Below are 24,858 nucleotides of genomic sequence, written 5' to 3' on the forward strand. Positions count from 1 at the left end.
TTATACAACATCAGTCTTCTGCAAGTCGAATAGGGATTAATTCAAACAGGTTTAATGCAAATTGGTAAGTTTTGTACATGCATTATTGTACTGTGAGATGACTATAACACGTGCAAGTGTGTATAGTAGAAATAAGCTATTGTAATTAAAAGCATGCGAAGTAATATTTACTTTTGCATGAGTATTTTTTAGATTTTTTTTTATTTAGACTTAGTTCATGTACATTTTGTGTACAGTGTTGTCCAAAAGGCATGGATTGAACAAATTTGTTTAAACTCTGACACACATGCTCCAGTAGAAGAGATTAGGCATGAGGAAAATCTGATTATTTGGACAAAAGCATTCCTGGAAAAAGTGTACATTTATGAAAATAATATGTATTCAAGATATCGAACATATAGCATACTTATTTAAAAAAGTAATTGAAACCGTTTTCAATAAAACTGAACAATCGCAGTTTTTTATTGTGTTCTCATTTTACCAAGTGCATTCTGTGGTTTATTTGTAATGACATTTTAAAGTAACAGATTGGGTTAGAATAAGGGTTGTGTTATTAGTTCAGATAGGTGGCCTGGCAGCATGGTGGCACTGTTGCCTCACAGCTTCAGGGTCCCAGGTTTGACCTTTGTCTCAGGTTACACTGTTTCTGTGCTTAATCTCCCCATGTCTACAGTACTGTATGTGGGTTTCCTTCAGGTTCTCCATTTCTTCTCACTTCCTAAAAACATGTAGTATTTTGTCTCAAATAATAAATGAATGTGATGCTAAAAATGGCAGATCCATGGCCAATTTAGAAAATATTTTGTAAATACTTCTCTATATGTTCTTCTTGTACTCTTTTAAAAGATCTTACAAGATTTCTTTACAAGATTTTACAAAATCTTTTATTTGTTTACGGTTTCTGTAGTACAATTAGCATAATGTGCAGCTTAATTACCTTTTGAATCATTTAAGCCTTAATTATTAGCAGATACCTTGTCTTGTGCTAATGAATAAACTTATTACCAATGTTTTTAAGATCTACATGTATTTCTGTCTTGTTTTATTGATCACAGTGTTCAATACAGTGTGGAAAACCACAACGAAATCTTACTGATATAATTAACATAGTGAGACAGTGTAAAGCGAGTGAATTATGCATGCAGTTTGCACAATGCAACATTAGGCCCATAGGTCCAATACAAAACATATTATGTTAATAGACCAGACTAATTCACTATATTTGGGTTAAATTGTAGATTTTTGGCAGAAATATTCATTTAAATTAGTATTCACTAACCAAATTATTATTCTTACATTATTTCACCTTATAAAACATTAAGTAAAGTTAAACCATCGGATATGTGACATAGTTCTTAAAGGTTATTTAATCATTATCTGACAAAAAATAATGATTCTAAATTGTATATCAAGTATGAATCGTTTTGAATGAAAATGTTATACAGTACACTGCCATATACACTGTTAAACCAATAACTGAAAGTTGACAATTTTACCTTTGAGATGTTGAGAAGATTGTCATTAGATTTGATTGATTTACACTTATACATTGGTGTAAATTCACTTTATAAATTGGTTTATTCACATCATTGGTGTTCCAAAGACATTTATTAAATATTGATTACAATATTTTTGTTGCTGGGTCAATAATATTATAGTGAGAATACAGGCACAAGGTGGTTATAAACAAAATATTTGGTCAGATGTTTGTGGTTTACTGGCAGCTAACGCATTTTTAAAGGAATCAATATGTCACTTGTAGTATAGAGTAACACCCAATAGCAACTTAATTAAGCAGACAAAATATGCACTGGCATAAACAGTATTTTGTAACACTTAAATAAAGTGTAGATACAAATAAATCTTCTTTTTGAGAAGGAACACTTGATATAGTTAATTTAAATTTGGATCTATAAGACACTCTTGGCAGGCCGTGGCAACACAAATCTCAGTGCAATGTCAACAACACAAGCTGGCATGTAAGAGAGAGGGATCCAGAGGAGTTTGGCATCCCAACCAGGACTGTATCTTGTCCTTGGGTGTGCAGCAGACAGAGCGTGCTCCATGCAGTTGGTCACTTTACTCAAATCAGCATCACATATGGCATTCATAATCAATCTCTGTGTGTTGATGTCTGAATTGAGAGCAGAAAAATAAAAGGAAACAATTTGTGGTTAAGAAATGTTCAGTCCTTCAAAGGGGCTAACAAAGCACCATGGTCTACTTGATCATTTGCAAGTAAGTGTTAAATCATGCTGGGTTGCCAGGTCTCATCATGATTTCCATCTCTACTACATCGCAAAAACTACACATAATTTTTGGGCATTTTTTTTGGAATTTTTCTCAGCTTTAATGAAGAATTTGTTCACCCTGTTGAGCGTACATTTCCGATTTGCTATGATTGCTTCATGTGCTCATTATTCACTCTATAATCATTATATCCCTCTATCAATTTTTGCAATACACATAAAAGTTTCTGTACATCATCGATACACTGTCTGACTCCCATTGTTTGTCACAGGCTCTATTTACTTATAACATTTTTAGATTCAATTATATTTATTTGCTTAATCTTGGCAGTTATTAGACTATTTTACAACAAAAACAAACATCTGCAGAAGCCTTTCCACCCAAAACCTCACTCCAAAATTCCCAATTCGGCAGTAAAGCCATAACGTGTAGCAGATATTACAGCTTTTTTCAGACAATTATGAATGTCATATTATGATATTTAACAATATTCTACATACTACTATAAATTGTTTAATTAAAAAACTAAGAAAATTGCCTAGAATCTATACGCTTTTGTCCTCATTAAAAATTTCATAACTATGCATGATATGCCACTTACTGTAAAAACCCAATATCCTACTGTCAATAGTTGATTAGTGAATAAACTAGTTCAAGCAGTCATGACCTGGATTTATATAAGAGAACTCAAACATTTCAATATATTCCACAATATAACATAAATAACCATGAATTTTTTATGGACAATTTGTACGCACATTTTCAAATTAAACTAGGGTTAGTTTGGCATTTAATTCATCCAAGAGATGTTAGTCATTTAAAATTATTCATTATTTTAAGATGCATGGGAATATTACATATAATATCAGAAATATTTACACTTATCCAGATATTTTTCTCCATAGCTTTCTTTCACTTCAGGCGTCAGTTGGTTCCACAGACGATGAAGTTCCAGTTCCAGTGGGTCCAGGCTTGTCACCTGGGTCTTGAAGAACCCAGGTTCTATTATACATACTTTTATTCCAAAATGTTGAATGTCCCTCCTGAAACAGAAAATTGCATTGTTTGTATTTATTATAGACTCATAACACCATTTAATCCTTTATCGCATTATATTAGATTTAAATTTTTTTCCCTTTCCATGTGTCACATGGAAGAATGAACTGGGATGGAGGAGGGTTTAAACTCAGGATCTTCTTATTGTGGCTGCAGGGGTTTCCTATGGTTTTTCAGACAAATCATTTTACTGCATCAGTGGTCTATGTGGAGCAGCACTGAGAAAATAATAATAGAAGTCTAGTTTCTATCTAGGCTTATCAATTAAAATCTAGAAAAATCTTAAATCTCTAACATTAAGGTTCTGAGTATAAGCTATATGAGGTAAAGTCTTACCAAAGATAAGTCTTGATGGGATTTTATCAGCTTTTCCAACAGTGGAGTCAAAATAATTTGTGGTTTCCATGCACAAACAGTCAGAAAATGCTGATGCTGACTGGAGAATTTATGACTGTCCAAACAACTTGCATTAAAAAGTGTTTTCCTTTCCTTTTCCTGATCTAGCACAATTTTAAATCATGGAAATACACATTTATGCCTGTTCAAGCAGCCGGTTTGAAATACTGTCATATTTATGGTCTCTGATTGCAGATACAGTAATGACTGATGTTCATGGTTTAATGCTAATGTTTTTTTTTCACATTGCTGTGTGCCAAATATAAAGAACATGATGCTGAAAATATGTTCACCTTTTATTGTACACTGTTAACTTGGAAATACCTGAGGCAATCAGAAAAGGATTCCACTGCAAACTTGGAAATGCAGTATCCACCTCCGTTTACTGCCACTCTGCCCAGTACTGAAGCCACATTAACAATTCGTCCATGGGCTTTCTTGACTAGTGGCAGAAAATTCATGGTCGTCTCAATCACACCGGTCATGTTGACTTTTAGAGTTCTCTGGAAATCCTCGATCTGCATCCACTCAGATGGACCCATGGGTAAGGAGCAGCCTGCATTGTTCACAATCCCCCACAAACCTGCCGTTGCAATTAACATTAGCAATTAATGACAGTCTATAATATACTATATTCCACACTGACCCTATGGAAAAGCCATCACTTTTACACATTTATACATCATATTATTAATCAATCATTTAGACTATGTTTGTCTGAACCAACTCACAATTTCATTATTTCTCAGTCTTAATACTAACATGCCTTAGTGCATTATGGGTAATACATATGTTCCTGTTACCAGCAACAGCAGACTGTTTAAACACTTGAAAATAACAACTATCATGAAGACAATGTTCATCAAGTAGGCTGAGTCTGTATTCAAGTATTTAACAAACATAAACTGTACATTAACAAAAGGCACAGACCTGCTGTTGAACACTAACCTCTGTCTCCAACCTCCTTCTTCGTCAATTGCACAGCATTCTGAATACTAGCAGTGCTAGTAACATCCAGTATGCAGGTCTTCAGATAAGGTCCCGTCACTCTCTTTAGGTCATCTGCTCCTTTTTCCGTCAAGCAACCAGCCAACACATGGAATCCACGTTTGTCTAGTTTTTTACATAGCAGGTTCCCAAAACCTGAATCACAGCCGGTGACGAACACATACTTGTCATTAATTTTGTCGACTGCCAGGCTGTCACGGTACATCCATATCAAAGCCCATAACAGCACAAGGGCACCAACAGCATACAAGAACAAGTGATCCTTACTGCATGGAAAAAAACAAATTTATACATAGATACAGTCATGTCTTCTTTTAAAGGGACAGTTATGTCAGAATATAAATATAATGTCTCATGAGAAGTGCTTAAAAGAAAATATATATAAATGAAAAGAAAAGATATATATATCGTATATAGATATATATATAAGATATATATAGATATAAATGAAAAGATACATTCTCCAGCATTTTTCAAATTAGTCTTCTCAAAACTCACTTATAATGAAAGTCTAAAGCAAAATTGTTGTATTTTCAAATGTATTATTTATCATATTTTATATGATGCATCACACATTACCTGATATATTTATATATTAGCTCCATGTCCATGAGAGGCCCTGAATGATGCAGGCTCCAAACAACTGTAAAAAAAATTGTAAATCAGTTACTAAAAATAAAAGCATGTCAACATTTCTTTTAATACATTAAAGATTGCTCAGTTAGTGCCAAAGCACTTATTAGCCCCTCTATTTCATAAGTGCCTGGGTTTTATTAAGTTTGCCCACTTGACACCACGGCCTTCATTAATTTCGGTGTAACAGTTACACAGCCATCTTTAGCTTGTGCCACTTTAGTAGCCTTTGTTGGTTAGTGACATTGCATTATTAGCTATAATAGTTGGTTAGGACCATTACCTCAGAGAACACAACAGACCCATGATAAGGCATGTGATTTTTAATTTATTGATGCTTGTGCCACTTGCCATGGTCACGGGGCAGTAACATAAAACTGTGTTTTTTCGATTTATGTTTTTTCGATGTAATAATTTATTGTATTAGTATAATTAGCATAAATGGTTGCAATTGTCACAATTAAAATGACTGTTACAATTAAAATGATCAGATTTAAATCAGTATTTTATAGTTTGCTACTAGACATAAAAATACATAAAAAATATATTTTTCCATCTATGCATTTTGCATATGCTTAGGTCACAGCAATTATTTGCAAATTAAATTTTTAAATATTTTTACATATTAATTCCTTGTTGAGAAAATAACTCCACTCCCCAATCTCATTACTAAAAATTTGCAAAAGTAACTTTTAGATATGCTGGAGCATGTACATCACCAATATCATTTGCCTACAGCTAAAACTGCTAAGCATATAATGCGTATAAATAATAATAAGTAGGAATAATAATAAATGTAACATACTATTCAATTCAATTCAATTTCGTTAGAGACATAATTATATAAAGCGCAAAATGTCCATCACTCCATCAATTTTCTATACTGCTTATCCTACACAAGGTTACGGGAAACCTGGAGTTTATCCCAGTTGACTCACGGCACAAGGCAAAGGAAAAGGGTGCCAACCCAATGCAAGGCACAAACACATACACACACTCACACACCCATTCATACACATCGGAAAAGATGTCTCCACTCTTTTGAGTGGGAGAGGAAACTAGAGTATCAAGAGAAAGTCCATTATAGAGGCAGGAAACAAATACACAATGAAATAAGCTAAACTCTAAGCCACTCTGCATAGTCAGAATGCAAGGCTTAGTATATATACATATTTGCAATCAGGAGTATATTTAAGTAATATTCAATATCTATATTTTTTGTTGTCACAGAAATAAGTGCTAATAATAAGCAAATAGTGCTCAGTATGTGTAGTTTATAACTATATATACATATATAGAGAGTATTCAAATAAGCTGTAGAACCTCAGACATATAACTTACATGAAATGCCAGTATGTCTCCAACCACTGCTTTATTTATTCATTAATTTAAGTGTGAAGTGGAAGCATGGAACAGACATACAAAGTCAAGGGTAAATCCATAGTCATGAACCAGGAAATCAAGCTGACAATATCAGTACACTTAGATCCAGGAAGTAGAAGAGAAACTATTAAAAAACTTGACATAGATAGAAGCCATAGCTTGAACTGATGTATGCACACAAGTCATTGCAAAAACTGACAGATACAAAATAAGCTTAGTAGGTAGTGAGAATGAAGAAGTATTAAACAGATTATTATTATTATTTATTATCAACAACTAGAAGAGGGAATGATATAAAGAATGCTGGGAAGCCAAAAGGATCACAAACATATGTGTACAAATTCTGGAAACCGAAAGTGGTCAGAATCATTGACAGTTTCAATAGGTTTTTTTTTCCTATCAAATTTTAGGAATGTTATTTTTACAACACACAAATATAAACAATTGTGTAATCAAGTTAACTCCTGGTTAATTGCAGGATATTTTAACAAATGTGCATTTGCCTTTCAGCATTCAGCATTCTTTGGTTCTTTGGTATGTAATGATTAAATGCAGTACATTTTATCATTAAATCAATACTCTCTCTCTCTCTCTCTCTCTCTCTCTCTCTCTCTCTATATATATATATATATATATATATATATATATATATATATATATATATATATATATATATAGCTAAAAAGTTACAAATATTTTAAGAAATCTCTAACGAGTTTTATAACATTTTATAATGTTTTATTAAACTTTTATCTAGTTGTTGTTACTGTTATTGTTGTTGTTCAGGAAATTTCATCACATATTTTAAGTAGGTAAATTATTATTTAGTTATTGCTTAGTTTTTGTTATTGAAAAAGGTTCTCCTTTAACATTTTAATGCTTGATTGACTGTAGGACACTTTGTATACTGTAAATATGAATGTAGAGCACAGAGACTCTCATACGCACTGTAGGTAAAATTTGTCTACATTTTGCCTGGAGAAGATTGCATGACAAATCCCTGAAGAGAAAAAGAGGCTTTGGTATTATTAAAGATGTATAAAGAATGTCTTTGTGGAATGTTTTCTCCCAGAGGCCAAAATATCAAGATCATTTTCTTTTTATCAAACTTATTAACCCTATCTTAGTTCAAGGTTTTATAGGCTAGTTTTTTATTACTTTATGTTACTGGAGTTTTTTGCAAATCAAACTATAAATGTTTTTGTTAAATTAAAATAAAATTCATCCTGTAGCTAAATGCTGTAAGCATCATGTGTTTGGTCACTTGAAACACGTCAGAAAAGCTCTTTTATTAAATCCCCTTGTATGAAACTGTATAGGAAAAATGGAAGTTATGAAGCTAATAACAGTTTCATATGATCCCTTCTGTTTATCTTATGATGTTTAGAGACTGTTTGTTCTTTTTTCAAGTAAGTATATGAAGATATGGGCATGTATGAAGATAAAAGGTTTTAGTTCTAATAGATTATTCAGTGAAATAAATTGTATCTAATTTAGATAAATTTGTATACTATAATTAAAAATGAAATGTATTAAATAAAGTATGAGCATGACTGACTAGATGCAATCAGTTAGTCAGATTTGTATAGGAATGATTCATTTTCCAGACAGTAAAATTAATATTATTCAGTAAATATTGCATCCAAAAACCCACTTGGCATTACATTAACTCGATAGCTGTGAAAATTATTAGGTGTTAGAAAGGCTAAAAAGTCGAAAGGTGTCATATTTGTCCTACCTGCTCTGTTCCTACTAAACGTCCTGTGAGAATTACTGTGCTTGTCCACTTGTTGCTTCAGAATGGGAAGGTTTCAGGGACGCCTTTATCCCTTGGCTTTATCCCTTAAAGCAGGTCCACTATTTGTAAGCTATGCATAATGCTTCTTATTTGTGTGTGTGTGTGTGTGTGTGTGTGTGTGTGTGTGTGTGTGTGTGTGTGTGTGTGTGTGTGTGTGTGTGTGTGTGTGTGTGTGTTAGAAAGAGAGAGGGGGTGGATCAGAATAACTTGAGAACATTTTCCAGAAACAAAAAACCTAATGCTTATATAATAGTCATTCCTTAAGATATCGCTGGAATGTCTTGCTATTCAGTCTGTAAATGTCTTGTTATTTTTTATTGATGTGTAATTGTTTAATTGTCTATTCTTTTACTCAGATTAGTTTTACAGCCATAGATCCAAGTCATTGATAATATCCCTGGAGTTTTGGCTTTGGATTTGAAAGATGCTAATTTAATAAAAGTCCATAAATGCTAACCATCTAGATTAAAGCTGATAGCACACACACACACACACACACACACACACACACACACACACACACACACACACACACACTCACACTCTCACACACACACACACACACACACACACACACACACACACACACACACACACACACACACACACACACACATTTTTTTCTGTCCTCTACTAAGAAAGTGTTTTCCAGCCTACAATAAGTCCCAGTAGAGTTTCATTAGAGTTTCAAACACCCCTAAAAGCTGTGAATAGAATTTAAATTAGATTTTAAGAGGATTTGCTGTACAAATAAGGTTTCCTGCTAAAATGCCTTACTATCTTAAAAAAAGCTCTGTGTGTTATGAAAAAGGATTAAAACAAAAAAAAAAAGCATAGATTGCTGAAACCATTTTTTTTTCCAATCATTTATTTTTCTTTACATTTTTTGCCACTGATGTCCAATCCAGGAAACAGCAGTTTTAGAGCTCATTTAAGATTCTGTGAAAGCAACAAAATGCTGTTGTTCAGCATTAATATAAAACTTGTCTTCGTTAATCAAGAGATCATTTTTGTTGTAGTGTAGAATTTATTTAGATGTAATAAACAATACTAAAATATGGAATATGGTAAATATCCAGCTAGTAATTTGGTAAGACTGTGAGGAAATTAACAGTGAGTGCAGATTTGAAGTGGCCTTCACGGACTTGAACATTAACCCAGTAAAGAACAAGCCAACAAATCCTATTGCTGTGTGTGAGCACTCTTTGTTCTAATTAAGGGAACTTTGTACAAGGTTTCTTTCAAAGGGCTTGCATTGTATAACACTAAAACATCTGCTGAACATGAGAAAGGCAAATAAATAAATAAAAAAGAATTAATAAAATCATCCTCATGCAATATTACGGAAACAGTTCAAAGGGCTAGGAATAAGAACTACTTTTCTATTTAAACAATTTTTAGGAACATAATAAAATTAAACTTCTCAACCAACATTGCAAGTTCAAAGGCTCTTGAGCTTAAGAAGTTAATAAAATTTGAGCTTTATAAAAACTGGATTTTTGATGTGAGGCCTAATTCTTATAAAGTCCTTTAAAGGAAGAAAAAGTGCTAATTTTAAAGGAGTTAAAAGAACACGTGACTGTACAGACGCTTTGTTTGGCATCTTGTTGTCATACATCATTTAGGCTTATAATAAGCAGTATAATTTCCAATGTTTGATATAGTAAAATTTTCTTTAAATAGACATTTAAGATATAAGGAAGGATTCTCCAGTGTCAGGTCTTTGTACCGTTCTGTAAATTTCCTCCAGAGGGAAGTCTTAATGTCAGGAGACTTTTACACTTTTCAAAAACATAAAAAAGCTTTTTTTAAAATTATTATTATTTTTATTATTATTATTATTATTATTATTATTATTATTATTATTATTAACTACAAGAAACAGAAAAAAGAGAGGCTTGTGAGGAAACAGATGTTTATAGCTTATATAATTTATTACGAAATAACTTGTTTAATCGATGTTCTTCATTACATGCAAATATAAATAATAAAAAAGTGAGTTTATTTCATTAACAAACAGCTGTTGTATAGGAAAAATAAAACCTGGGACATGCTTAATGGAAAATAATCATTATAATTACTTATCTTTACCCCCAGCCTTGTTTATTAAATACCCAGTAAGGACATGATGCATCTCGATGGTCTAATACATTAACATTCCATTAACATTTATTATTTTTTTATTCAAAGTGACTTACAAGAGAGGCAATGTCACCATCTGGCTTCTCTGTGCTTCATTTTGGACTTGTGTCTGAGCCTTCAAGACTATAACCATCCATCCTGACACTAACATATCATATAATGTGAATGCTAAGTCATTAAAAAATGAAAGGGTTATTAACAGACACAAACAATAAAACAAAGCTTAGCATTTGTTATTCAAACATTTTCTATATAAACTCAGTGTTATAAAAACACAGGTGTTCTTGGTATGTGTTGTTTGGGTGAGAAAAAAAATGTCCAGACAAAATACATCATAATTTAGCAGCAAACATGATTCTAGACTAAGCAAAATTAGCAGTTCATCATAAGCAATTTCATTCCTCTATCAATGTAGCAGTAATCCAAGATCTACACTACTACAAAATCCTAAAGGAAAATGTTGTCCCTGTTCTGCTCTCCGTCTGCACAGGCATTCTATGAAGATGCCGTCTGGATCTGGCCTTTGTGTACGTACTCCAGAGCTGTGGCGATAGTCCTCATGTCCATCTCAATGCTGCGCGCCCAGTTCTCCACATCACCAATTTCCTGTCCAAAAAAAAGGAAATGAAGGGGTAAATAGGAAAGGTTGATAAACAAATTAAAATCTGTAATGTATCAAATTTTCCAAACTGAAAGACATCGTTTTTCCCTATAGCAGTGCCTGTAACATAAGGTATGTTTGGCTGTCACTTGTGGCTGAATTCTAGCAAACTGCCAAAACTGATGATCTCCACTTTGAGAAAACTTAATGATATCTTTTTATTTAGGATTCTGATTTTGCCTTGGGTCTTTGCCTGTAAAGCTCAACATACACAGCAGTGACTGCAGTCTGATTTTCTCAAGATTTGATCAAGTTTTTTAATGGAAGTCTTACACTATAGCCAAATGTTTGTGGGCACACAGCAAAATGTAGGTCTTCCCCAAACTGTTGCCACAGTTGAAATTGTACAGTTGTATAAAACACCTTGATATGCTGTAGAAGTAAGATTTCACTAGAACCAAGACCCAAACCTGTCCCAGCATGTCAATGCCAATGTGCACAAAGTGGACTCTTTACAGACAAATGTAAAACTTTTGACAATAAAATGTCATTTCTAACAAGAAAATGAACCAACATTTTAAACTAATTAAATTAATTAACAATTATTTACCTGCTGTTGTTAGCATAAACAAATGAAAGTTGTATTTAAAGACAGAGACTGATGCTGATACAGTAAGAAATCTTTTCCTATTACAAATTTATAATTCTTCTGAACTTTTGTGAGCAGCAATGTTGTTTTTTTTATAATTAAAGGAAAATTAAAAGGTAGGTGTGCAGTATTTTAGTGAAATTGGAATTAAATGTCAAATTATGCTTTTGTCATTTTTTTTATCCTTGAATGCTCGACCACATATAATATAAAATGTCCAAATTTCACCAGATGAAGTGTTTTCCCAGGCCACCACACATTGTGGTGTTTTTTTTTTTGCATTAACCTAATTAAAATATATCCAACTGTGAGTTTATATAGTAAGCTTTCTAGTGAATTACAAGGCTTCAGAATTAAAAACTGCTTGGCCCAGATTTACAAATAGATATTTGTATTCTTAGTAGAGACAAAAGATCCTTTCATTTACAAGACAACTAATCCAATAAACCTAGAGGCATGACCCGAAAATTAACAGATGCAGCAAAGACGTCATTTAGGGTGTTTACAGGCAAGAGACTTTACTGGGAATAAGAAATAGAGGACCAAAAAAAGTTATGCTGTTAACATTAAACGATCAGAATATTTAAAAATTATTTTATTCTATTTTATATTTTATATTATATATTTTATTCTATTTTATATTTCTATTATTAGACAATTTTAGATTATTAGATTTTTCCAGTGGTTGTCTACCTTTTAAAATACATACCAGGTCAAAATCATACAATACTGCAATTCTGAAGAAAAAGATATGTGTGAAATCAGATAAATTGTGTATGTGTATCTAGTGGGAGATTTACAAATAATGAATAAAGATTTCATAAAAAAAATATTCTGCAGTTCTGCATGTCAACGATAACCAGCATGTAAAGAAACAGGAGAAGGAATCAATCTTTATATTAGGCATGTGCTTATTTTTCAATAGCCTTGACAAGTTAACATCTCTGCCTCTTCTAGTTAATCAGCTTGCACGTTTTACGCTAGTGTTACCGTGTCATCTTGCATTTTCTATCATCTTCTTTAAAAGTTGTACACAAACAAGATTATTTACAGAAAGCTGTTATATCGAATTTACATTGGCTATGCTAGAGACATTATAACGACAAACTACAGTGAATCAGGAAATAAGCAGAGTGTATTGAACTCAAATAAAGACTAATCAAGTCTCGTTTGTTTCTTAAGAATGAGAGGGATCCTGGGAGCTGAAACAGTACAGCAAGAAATCTATGTAAGGCTCTACAGAGACTTTTGTTGTTATGGACAAATCTCATGACTGATCTTGCCTGGGGCAATCTTTCTTACAATCTACTGCCAGACAATTTATTTTGCCGGAGTTGAATTTATAAGGTCTGAGAATAAAACACAAAATGATATTTGTGGAGCACTTATTTTCATGGTATATATCACTGAAGTGCTCGCTCTTAGCGTTTTTATATAGACATCTAGAAGCTCAAAATGTAAAAATTTACACCTTGAACACTTCAAAATAACAATGGTATTGTACCTTTAATGCCTGGTTGAAGCTTTCCACCATGCTGATCCACTGCGACGTCTGTTTAGAAAACTGAGCTGCCTGAACCTGCAGTGTCTTCACCTCATGGTCCAGTTTGCGCTGATTAACATACGCCTGAGCCACTCTGGTAAGAGGGACAGAACGGTGGACAGGTTAAAGAGAAGGAACCTGGTTTAAAAGAGCTAGCAGATGCACCAAGTTCACAGAATTTATAGAATCAAAATATAGCCTATGATAAAAAATAAAATAAAAACTGCTTTACAGAGCAGATAAATCAATTAACTAAAGAAATAAACAGAGACATTAATTTATATAAAAAGATAGGCATGATGGTATCACATGTACATAAAGTAAACAGGATAAGGAAAATAAAATACTGGTATGTATAAATACAACAAAAGGGCATCTTTTTTTTTCAATTTGGAAATTCTTTAGTTTCATAATCCTTCTAGTGCATTGGTGCTATTTTCCCCACACAGATTCTTCACTACAATCCCAGATTATGATTATAATGATTATAGAGCCTTATATCACATGTACAGACTCATTCTTTAGGATTAATGCTTCTATTTATGTGCACTGGTTTATAAATAAACTATTCATTACACAACTAAATATAGAAGTGTCACACTGAGGTCACAGGGAATACATTTGCTTTTCATTTACAGCATTTGGCAGATGCCCTATACAGAGTGACTTACATTATCTAATTTTTTTATACAGCTGAACAATTGAGGGATAAGGGCCTTGCTCAGGGGCCCAACAGTGGCAGCGTGGTGGACCAGGGATCAAACTCACAACCTTCCGATTGGTAGCCCAACACCTTAACCACTATGCTACAGTACCACATGCCCTATTAGCTCTATTAGGAATAGCTCTATTAGACTCTTACCCCACATTCAGATGGTCCACTAAAGCCTCTGTTAAGCAGGTGGCGGCTGCAATGGCTTCACGTCGTCGTCGCTCTGTGTTAAATTAAATCACAGAAAAAAGTGCTATCAAATGTCAATTAATACATTCAAAATTAATAGTTATTTGAAATACTTGTACACGGCAATGGTATACACAAATGCTACTGTTTCACTGAATGGACATTAGGCTAAAAAAATCTTGAATATTTCTTTACTAAACCATTTTATTTATTTCTTCTTCTTCTTCTTCTTACTATTATTATTAGCACTGTTGAATTTACAATGGGGATAAAATTCTAGTCACTGATCACTATTGTCCCAACACCCAATCACCGATCACCATTCTATTCTATTGACATTTCACTGATCACTGCTGCTCACAATTACTAGATGTTTCCACTGACCAATCACTGATTGTTATCCTTTCTCCCAATGACTAGTCATTGACTACCATTGTTTCCAATGACTGATCAACATTTTTCCAACCTTAGTCTTTTTTGTCCCTTGTTTTAAAACATTTACAATGAAAATAAACAAACAAACAAACAAATAAGTAAAATACAACACAACAGATTACATGCAAATGATTACGAGGACTCGTGAATATTCAGATATCTGTGCCATCTGGTGTCTTTTGTGCACACATTAGGTGCTTTCTCCTGAACAGAGTCAGTGTTTGAGCTGTAAATTTGAAATGCCAATAAAATACATATCTATTGTTTCACAAGCAGGAAGCTACAGAATACATTAAATAATCCTAATTTTTAGTAAATGTGTTAGAGCAGGAAAATGTTCAGGTTTTGTTGGACTGTAGTTATATACATGACTAATAAGAATTAGATTTAGAATTTCATTCCCTGCTCTAAAATAGTGCAATTTGCCCACATCCTCTGTTCTTGCTCTAAATGCTCAAAGTCCTTAGAGACAAATCAAATCTGTTTTTTATTTTTTATTTATTTTATTTTATTCCCTTTCATCACGCTGCAGGAAATCATGTAGTTTAACTTCTCTAGAATAAAGACCATACCTTGAAGCTCTTTCCTTTCGTTTTGTTTAACTTGATGTTCCTTTAATAACCGTGAAAGCATTGCTGCATTAATGTTACACAAACACCCCCAAAAAACCGCACAATATTATAAAGATTTTTAAAAAAAACCCTGAATTGTTTGTTGACGGTGTTAAGGCCAAAGTCATATGACAGAACACGTGGGTCGAACTTTTCAAATTAAAAGTCTCAAAATATAAAGGTAGTGAAAATGATACAAGAAATGAAAGGGATAAAATCATGAAAATAAATAAATACATAAAAGTTTGTGGACAATGCAAGTGGCGTGTAATAAATGTTGCTCTGGACAGTGACTGTATTTTTTATTCTTTTTTTTAAAAAAAAATAAGTCAGAATTTAAAACTGCAATATTAAAAGATATTTTAAAAAATGAACCAGGATGGTTATAAGAGTTGTCAAGCACATTGTCCTCATGTCACGAATCAAACACAAGACTAGTTTTTGTACTGAATTCCACATTTGATCCGATTCAAGGAGGCGTGTCAGGAATAACAGGAACCGTTAGAGGACCTTTATTCCCCCCCCCCCCCCCCATTGTGGTTCACTTCCGCATCTGGTGAATGCCAGCTCAGAGAGGATGCTGTAGCACAGACGCCGTATTTGTCGCCACTTCGGATGAAATAATGTCTGTAGCAGCTGTTTATTATGTACAGATGTGAACGTATGTATGTGGAAGTGTTTAAGCTCGGTGTAAAGGTCAGTTTGAACGTCTGAGTGGGCGTGGCCTGTTTCTCAGCCGTTATGCTAGCTGATATTGTGATGTGCAGGAAATCGGATGGCTCTTGTGTGTTCGCTGCTGTTCCTGCGAGCTGAAGAGAAAACATAACATGTCCACAACATCATGAACCTAAAAAAGGCCAGAAATGTCGGATCCTCCTCTATGTCTTTAGATGGGATCGGAAAACAAGGTAAAAGCTAAACAAATGTAGCACAAAAATCACAACAAAGCTTCAATGTTTACAAAACGGAGGTTTGTTGTTTCCTTATAAACTGTTTTTGGTTTGTTTTTTCCTTTTGAGTTGATCAGTTTCCTTCCATCTAACGTGTTGTTGTTAAATATGAATGTATTGTTATATAAGCCTCGATCTAGCCATCAATTTTGTGATGCTACCAGATGTTTCAGGTGGTTTGGTGTCAGTATAGTTTTATATTGTTATAAATAATTTAGTGTATGAAAGCTAAATCCGTGTTCAAAATGTATAATGACACATTGACTGAATCCCAAATGATTGCTTGCTTTGTGTATTAAGTGCAATTATGTGGAGTGTGGATGAATAAGATGAAGATAAAGATAAGATATGATGTCCCTTTATTCGTCCCACAGTGGGGAAATTTATATGTTACAGCAGCAAAGAGAAAGAAATGCAAATATATAAAAGAATAGAGACATAATGTACTATACAGTATATACACAACACAACATATAAATACAGAGAAGAAAAAGAGACCACGAGTAAGTAGTTACACTAACAGACATATTTCACACAGGTAAAATTGCACGTTTTTAAAATTTCTGTTATAAAATACTAATACTAAAGCCTGGTTCACTGGGAGCAGCTTTGATTGTAAAGTCTAATAGCAGCAGGGAGAAAAGAGCGTCTGTATCGCTTCTTCAGACACTTAGGATGTAACAGTCTGTCCCTGAAGGAGCTGCTCAGAGATTAAACCGTTTCATACAGGGGGTAAGAGTCGTTCTCGAGCAATGATAGTTTTGCTACCATCCTCCTCTCTCCCACCTCCTGAATAGCGCTTACACTTTTATGTAGTGTACTATTTATCAAGCACAGAGGCATTTGGGATAATAACGGGATTGGGGTAAAGGTTAAAGAATGACATTTCATTTCACAATATCTGTTTTTGGCTTTCGGTAAGACTTCTGAAATAATATTCTTTGCACTGTTAACGATTGTGACTGTGCATGCAGATGCTGACTCAAAGAGGAAGAGGAAGACGGCTGAGATCACACAGGCTCTGAACGCGACACCGGTCGACGTGGCCACACTAAGGAGGATGGCCATTAGTGAAGGAGGGCTCATGACCGATGAGATCCGCCGTAAAGTCTGGCCATGGCTACTGAACGTCCCTGTAGAGAACATCCCTGAAAAACTTGGTAAGTTTGGTAAAGTGAGCTGAAATTGTTTAATGCTTGCTGTAGGTTGTTGATAGGTCACAAAAAATGGTTTCCTTTCCAGATGATGTGAATAGAGAGAATGATAAGGACTACAACCAGGTGCTCTTGGATGTACAGAGATCCCTGAGACGCTTTCCTAAAGGTTAGTGACAAAAAACGTGCTTTAGTGAGCTCTTTGGTCTATTATTATAATACATAACAGTGAGTCATGTGAGGTGCGTCTCTAGATCATGAATCGGTATACACAAGGTCAGGTCTTGGTAAGGATGCTTGTTCACACTACACATTGGAACACTGATATTGGGAAACTGTGGTGGTCATAATACAGTCAGCTTTTCTTAACATCTCTTCATCGCCAAATATTGTAAGTTAACTTTGACGCTTACTTTGTTCAGGTATGCCTGACGATCAGAGGATGGGACTGCAGGAAGAGCTGATCGACATCATCCTGCGCGTGCTGCAAAATAACCCCCAGCTGCACTATTATCAGGGCTATCACGACATCGTGGTAACCTTCCTGCTCGTACTGGGAGAACGCCTTGCCACTGCGCTGGTGGAGAAACTCTCCACACACCATCTCAGGTGGAGCAGCAGTTTCCTATAAATACATTTCAGACATGCAAATGTGTGCAGGACATGTACAGTAAATCAGCTTTGGTAGTAGAAAATCCTCTGTACTTGCTGAGTTGTCTGGAACATTTCACTTTATACCACAAACCTCATTTACAACTGTTGTATTTATCATTCCACATACATACGCACACTAACTGGTGGGTGGCTGAAATGGCTTGTTGATGAGAAAGAGAAAAGAAAAATTGCCAGACTCTTTGAAGCGTACAAGATAGTTATAGTAACTCTTTACATCTGTGGTGAGCAGGAAAGCATATCCTAAAGCAGAACATGACAGATCCCGAAGTGGACAGGCTACAACAGCAGAGGGATCCAGTCATGTCAGGGAAAGACAGAAATTTGAGGCTACTGTGGACACAGGTTCACCCAATCTGCACAAAAATATCAGGTTTGAATAGTCTCTGGGGTTTTTTACACCTGGTCACTTCTGTGATCCGATAGCTATCCGATCGTAAAAAGACCAGGTCTAAATGCCCTCCGAAACGCTTTCGAGACGGATATAAATCCGATCGTTCAAACCCCTTCGGGAGGTGGTCTGGGACGCATTTCAGATTAAACTGGACAGGTGTAAATGAATGTGGTTGTTCAAGACATACATCAGCGCTATACTCCTCCCAAACGGAAGTACGTTACTCGCAGGTGAGCTTTCAGCCAGGTGTCTCGTTGGGTCTTAAAATGCGCTGCTGCCGCCAGCGAAAATGCAGCAAACAGTAAATGCTGTTTTTTGTAGCATAACCGGCATAACGAGTTTTTTCATCTTCTTTTTGATCGCATTCTGAAAACCGCATACACCAAAGCGTGTTCCATTTCAATTACCCCGGAAATGAGGTAAAATATATTTGCATTTTGGGCGGAAGTAGAAAGATCGGACTGATATCCAGTTCGCCAAGACGCATTTATATTGCCTAAATGGAACAGTTTTAACAAATCAGATAGCTATCGGATCAGAGAAAACACATGAAGTGACCAGGTGTAAAAAGGCCCTGTATTTCTTCAGCAACATGCCGATATCCACATCCATTGAGGTCAGATTTGGGCATCAACAGCATAAATACATGGACATAACCCACCATCTTTAAGCAGTGCAGGGTGGTGCTGTTGGTTTAATTGTGTGGAAATGTGTTCTTGGAGCACACTGGGCCTAATACAAACAGAAATCTAAATGTCACAGTCAACCTAAGGATCGTTAAGTAATGCTGAGTACAAACTGCTACTTCCACCGAAGTAATGCGTCAAGTCTTAAACTGGTTCCATGATCCAGAGAGCGAGATCACGACAGCTTTGGTGTGCTCCCCAGTCACCACATCTGCCTCCAGTAGACATGAAGAGAGAATCTGGTAAAACAGGAGATTCTATAGTCACCTGACAAATCTGCACATGATGTGATTTAGTGACTTAAACATGGAGCAGAATCTCAAATGAATGTTTCTAACATGTTGTAGAATGCAGTGATGAAAAGAGGAATTGAAATCCTGACTGACTAAATAGTTCAGATCACATCTAGAGGGTCATGACTTTTTTCCCCAGACATCCACACTTTTCATTCCTAATTCTTTATTCGTTTGTTAGATATTTGGTCGATAAGAAGACCAATGAGAAAACTGAGGCATATAAAACCTTTACAGTTTTATAGTGCATACACGTCTTATAATGCATACTAATTTTCTTTTTTATGGATTTTGCCTTCACTCGTTCCACATGTTTTTAAGTAAAATGTAATGATTTGTCCTTAATCTTTTTTCCTTTAAAGGGACTTTATGGACCCCACCATGGACAACACAAAACACATCCTCAACTACCTTATGCCGATTATAGAGCGAGTCAACCCAGAGGTGTATGACTTCATGCAACAGTTAGTAAATCATTTGGATATTTTAGTTGTGTATTAAGTTTTCTTGTTTAGATATTTGGGAGTTGCCTACGTGGGATGATTGTGCATTTAGATTGTTAAAGGTGCGGTGCATGATCTCTGGAAGCCAATGTTGACATTTGAAATCACCTTAACAAACACGCCCCTAACCCAAATGGGTGCCTGTATTGATAGCTCCACCCCACACATACATGCACAACTCAGGCAGCTATTAATGCGGAACCTGTTGGGGCAGCTGGCCAAGGGGATATTTTTATCAATAAATGAACACAATGAGTAATACTATGGTAATACAAATGTGTTTTTATAGTACTGCGTGTTTCTCTCAGAAGACGATGTTTAACACCTAGAACCCGAGGCAGAGGTAACGGCAGGTATCCGCCATGTTAATGTTTCAGTCGCTTTCAGCTAATGTCAGACGTGCACTGAACACTCTCTCCACCGCATATTGACAAGACGCGCCCGTTTCTGCTCATTGGCTACACGTTTGTTTTGTTAGTCGGCCCGACTCAGTTTTCTGAAGCATTTCTCAAACATCATGCACCCTGCCTTTAAAGAATGTAAAAATAAGTTTTTACAAGGTGTATATACAGAATTACTCTTAAATTTAGCCTTAAAATGATGAAATATGGCAAAAATTATGTTCTTAATGCTGACGAAATTCTTGCCAAAAGTTATTTACTTTTTCATCTTATATACTGAGTTTTATGGATATTTACTGTGAAATGATGAAACCCACTGATTTCTTTGCTCTAGAGCTGAGGTGGGCACCATCTTCGCCCTGAGCTGGCTCATTACCTGGTTCGGCCATGTATTGTCAGATTTCCGGCATGTAGTGCGGTTGTACGATTTCTTCTTGGCCTGCCATCCACTGATGCCAATTTATTTTGCTGCTGTGGTGAGTTTGCTCTTTCACCTTGCTGACTGTTTCTATGGTCAGACTTACACAGTGCTCTCTTATTCAGGACAGGTATTATTTGTCTCGGCTATTTTGGGTAAGCAGAGACAAGTAGGCAATTTGAACTGAGGCTTTTATTGAGCTTCCGACAGCCGGGTTTAACAGTGCAAATATTTACAGCCAGCTGTATTTGCTTTTGCAAACGTAAGCAATCTCGTTGGAGAGACACGGCAGGTCAGAAAAAGTTACAGAACCAGTAATATTGGTGGGAATAGTTAGGTAACAGGGTGAGAGATACATGGTGATTTCTTGTTAAAGATAACTACTTATTCATTTTCACCCATCATGAGAAATATTAGGGTTACTGTATTGATTGTTTGTCTGCTACTGAAACTGCTACTGTCTTTTTTTTTTTTAAATCACTGGCTATCAAAGATATGTCAGGAAGCCAGTGCTTTCCTCATCTGTTCATCATGTCTGTGTGTACAGATCGTGCTGTATCGAGAGGAGGAGGTGCTGGACTGTGAGTGTGACATGGCCATGATGCACCACCTGCTCTCTCAGATCCCTCAAGACCTCCCCTATGAGACCCTGATCAGTCGCGCCGGAGACCTTTTTGTACAGTTCCCTCCATCCGAGCTAGCAAAAGGAGCAACTCAGGAGCGTTCTCAGCAGTGAGTCACCTTCCCTCCTACCCGTTTACTTCCTTTCTCTCATCAGAATAACACGTTTCTTTTTTTGTATGTTTCATTTACCATAAATATACATTTTAACCCTTGTAAGATGTTCGTATGTTTGTTACTCAGCCAGTGTTAGTGGGTCTGATCGACCCGATGTATTTTTGGGTTTTTAATTCAACACAATCAAAAATTTTATGTTAAAATACTCTACAAATGTTTACTTCATCCCAATTACAAGCAATATAAACAGTATATATGGTTAATATTTGCCCTTTACCTTTATTACATCACATTTTTTAATTAAAGTGCTACTCGTTTTGTTGTTGTTTTTTTTAATAAAATGTAATATAAAAAAGAAAATCAAATTTAATCAAGTTATGAGTGGAAAAGATCAACAAATTTACAGGGAAGCAAAGTTTTTCAAAACTATTGATGTTTATGAATATGGGTCCCACAGACCCGAACAACATACAAGGGTTAAGTAAGCCTGATCATAATTTCTAAGTGTTTACCCTCTTATTCTGTATTCATATTAATTAAAACAGGAAAAGGTCATTGGAAATAGATTCCATTGAGATTTTTTGAATTTCTTACTCTGCATTTCTTGAATGTTTCTCTAATGTAGCCAAACTCTTTACTCAGAGTCTTTCCTTGGTCCAATTTATGTATTTGTTTTAACTGTATCTATGCATTCTTATTTGGAGATTTTACACTAAGGAAAAATACTATTCCAGTTGTGATTCAAGTTTATAAATCCCAGTACTTCACATTGTGGAAATCACATCTGCAGGTTTGTCTGACATTACTGAAGTGCTGGTTCGAGGCAGATAAGCATCTATTCATTTTCAGCCAATTGTTAGTAATGTAGCACTGGTTCAAAACTATGGCAACCGTAGGAAACCAAAATGTCTGACATTTAGTTTAAACTGGCAGATATGCTGATTTGTGATGCCCTGTTTAGTTACAGAATGTAATGACTCAGGATGTCATTCTCTGTTTCAGAACGGCCGTGTCCACCTTCACAGACTTTGAGCTGGCCTCAGCGCAGCAGAAGCCTGAAACCGTGCTTCGCCGCAGACAGAAAGAGCAGCAGCAGAAGCAGCATGGCGGCACCATCGACCCTCAGCGTGGCACCGTGGCCGTGATTCGACCTGCTGCTCGACGGCTTGTCAGACTGGCAGTGATGGGCATCACCGTGGCACTGGGGGCTGCTGCATTAGCTGTAGTGAACTCTGCACTGGAGTGGGCACCTAAATTCAACCTCTTGTTTCCCTAACATGCACAGACCGGACCTGTCTCTCAGGACATTGGGACGGGCCAAATTCAGTTTTTTCTTTTTTTTTATTTATATTTGTGAGGCCTAAATAATGTCATACTAAGAGAGATTACAACAAAGTGTTTTTCCCTCACATGTTTGAACTAAGGAGCAGGATTTTTTGATGATCACACTATTGAGCCAGACCAGAACAGTACAAGATTGTCAAAAGAAATCACATGTACTGTACATGAAGCCTCAAACTAGTCATTTTATGAATTCGGAATCCATCATGAATTTGACAAAGTTTGTATGTTTCCTTGTGATCATGTGATATTCATTTCCTAGATTACGACTCGTACAATGGGTTTATACTTCACTCTTTTACTAACACTTTATCCTCTTGCCCCTACCTCCTTACCTTTATGGACCCATCCACATGGCCACACCTTTACCATCCCTCTAAACCTGACCACCTGACCTCACTGCCTTACCTTTCTGACCCATCCATTTGGACTCACTCCCTCATCTCTCAGAAACTGACCACTTTACCCTTCCTCTTTGGCTTCTTGGACCCATCCACATGGCCATCCCATCACCTCCTTTAAGCTGGTTTCACCACTTGGTTTCACCTTCTTACTTTTCTGGCTCATCCATTTGGACTCGGGCCTCAACGAGTAAGGTTTCATAACCATTATTCGGAATAATAACCAGTTATTCGTCATTGTATAGCATTAAAGTTAAAGACACATAAAGTGTCATTTATATTTGCAACATTACCATTGTATCACCTTTGATACGTACGATTTGTAATAGGCTTAGGTTTGTACCTGCAAAACAGATTATGGTGTCACGCTTACAGTCGCAGATTCACAAATCTAAACAGCGTAAATGTTTGCAATTACGAGTGCTAAATGGATCTATTCATTATTAAGAGAAAGTGAATTTTCTTTACAATAACATTTAGACCAAAATCCTTTATTTAATATAAATCCCACCTTTATATTAGAAGCACTTTTTTTTTTGCAGTTAATAAAGCTAATTATTTTCAATATGTGCTCTTTGACTGAATATAAATTAATTGTCACAGTTTATATACACTTCGTATACTCAAAATACAAGAACATTGATGTTTCACCTTAGGGTATATTATGGTATACCATCAGATTGTTAAAGAAATCAGAGATCGGAGTATCACCCAGTGGCTGTTTCAATATCATCCAATGGCATTTTTTTAATTTTTTTATTTATTTTTTTTATTTTGATAACTGCACACTCCCTTAAGAGACCTTGATGTAAGATTTGCTCCATTGTTCTCTAACCGAATGATGAGCTGTGAAAATGTAATAAATTATTAACCATTCATAAAAAGGAGAAAACTGCATGTGCACAAATACTGAACAATGTGTGAAATTAGTCTCAGCAGTCTGGATGTCGTTATTCTTGAAAGCCCAGTGATCTTCCGATGTTTTTTACAGTTCGGTTTACATTTAAACCGACAGATCAAATATTTTATGCAACAATCTCTGTTATGCACAATTTCTGTTCCATTACAGATTCTGTTCTGTAAGTGGAGGCGTTAAATAATCCTGTATAAAACATCATAATATGTTAAGAGTAAACTGCGGGACTGTTTGTTACTTGATGGTATGGTTATAGAATCCCTTAGTAACATAAACGGTGCATAAATTTGAACTGTTTTCTCTATTTATAGATATCAACGCAGTCTAATCATCACTTTATAAATCCACTTAAAAGGTTAAGTTATATATTATAACACGTGTTTAATCCGTATGTTCACCTTCACCATAATTTATAGTTATTAAAAAAAATCATATTTGATCATTTATTTGTACTGAAAATATATTCTTTATGTTTGCTGCTTGCACTTTGCTGAAAATTTGGAAAATCCTGGTCATTCTTTTAACAACATTTAATTCATCTGCAAAATATGTTGACCAACAAATAAACTTTTAAGAAACCACGAA

At 35.2% G+C, this 24,858-nt stretch overlaps 3 protein-coding genes across 4 annotated transcripts; 1 reads left to right on the forward strand and 2 right to left on the reverse strand.

Annotated features, from left to right (window-relative positions):
- Positions 1–1,010: 1,010 nt before the first annotated feature.
- On the reverse strand, positions 1,011–8,584 carry rdh5 (retinol dehydrogenase 5 (11-cis/9-cis)). 2 transcript variants are annotated; one of them, XM_027140772.2, is made up of 6 exons: positions 8,465–8,584; positions 5,290–5,353; positions 4,651–4,976; positions 4,027–4,285; positions 3,130–3,293; positions 1,011–2,134 (listed from the first exon to the last, which is right to left on the reverse strand). In XM_027140772.2, exons 2-6 carry the CDS (start codon positions 5,319–5,321, stop codon positions 1,911–1,913), a joined length of 1,005 nt encoding a protein of 334 aa, XP_026996573.1. In that variant the 5' UTR covers positions 5,322–5,353; positions 8,465–8,584; the 3' UTR covers positions 1,011–1,910. The 2 variants fall into 2 exon arrangements, with proteins under 2 accessions (XP_026996573.1, XP_026996572.1); XM_027140771.2 differs by lacking the exon at positions 8,465–8,584 and adding an exon at positions 6,685–6,830.
- A 1,855-nt stretch (positions 8,585–10,439) lies between these two features.
- bloc1s1 (biogenesis of lysosomal organelles complex-1, subunit 1) lies at positions 10,440–15,567 on the reverse strand. The gene is made up of 4 exons (XM_027140715.2): positions 15,368–15,567; positions 14,322–14,394; positions 13,421–13,553; positions 10,440–11,272 (listed from the first exon to the last, which is right to left on the reverse strand). The coding sequence occupies exons 1-4, from the start codon at positions 15,426–15,428 to the stop codon at positions 11,162–11,164; spliced, it is 378 nt and encodes a 125-aa protein (XP_026996516.1). The 5' UTR covers positions 15,429–15,567; the 3' UTR covers positions 10,440–11,161.
- Positions 15,568–15,944: 377 nt separating this feature from the next.
- On the forward strand, positions 15,945–24,854 carry tbc1d20 (TBC1 domain family, member 20). The gene is made up of 8 exons (XM_027140736.2): positions 15,945–16,314; positions 17,331–17,516; positions 17,599–17,679; positions 17,933–18,119; positions 19,918–20,019; positions 20,794–20,935; positions 21,425–21,609; positions 22,618–24,854. The coding sequence occupies exons 1-8, from the start codon at positions 16,248–16,250 to the stop codon at positions 22,889–22,891; spliced, it is 1,224 nt and encodes a 407-aa protein (XP_026996537.1). The 5' UTR covers positions 15,945–16,247; the 3' UTR covers positions 22,892–24,854.
- Positions 24,855–24,858: the final 4 nt, after the last annotated feature.

The sequence above is a fragment of the Tachysurus fulvidraco genome, chromosome 2 (genome assembly GCF_022655615.1).
Source record: "Tachysurus fulvidraco isolate hzauxx_2018 chromosome 2, HZAU_PFXX_2.0, whole genome shotgun sequence".
In the NCBI taxonomy this organism is placed as follows: Eukaryota; Metazoa; Chordata; class Actinopteri; order Siluriformes; family Bagridae; genus Tachysurus; species Tachysurus fulvidraco.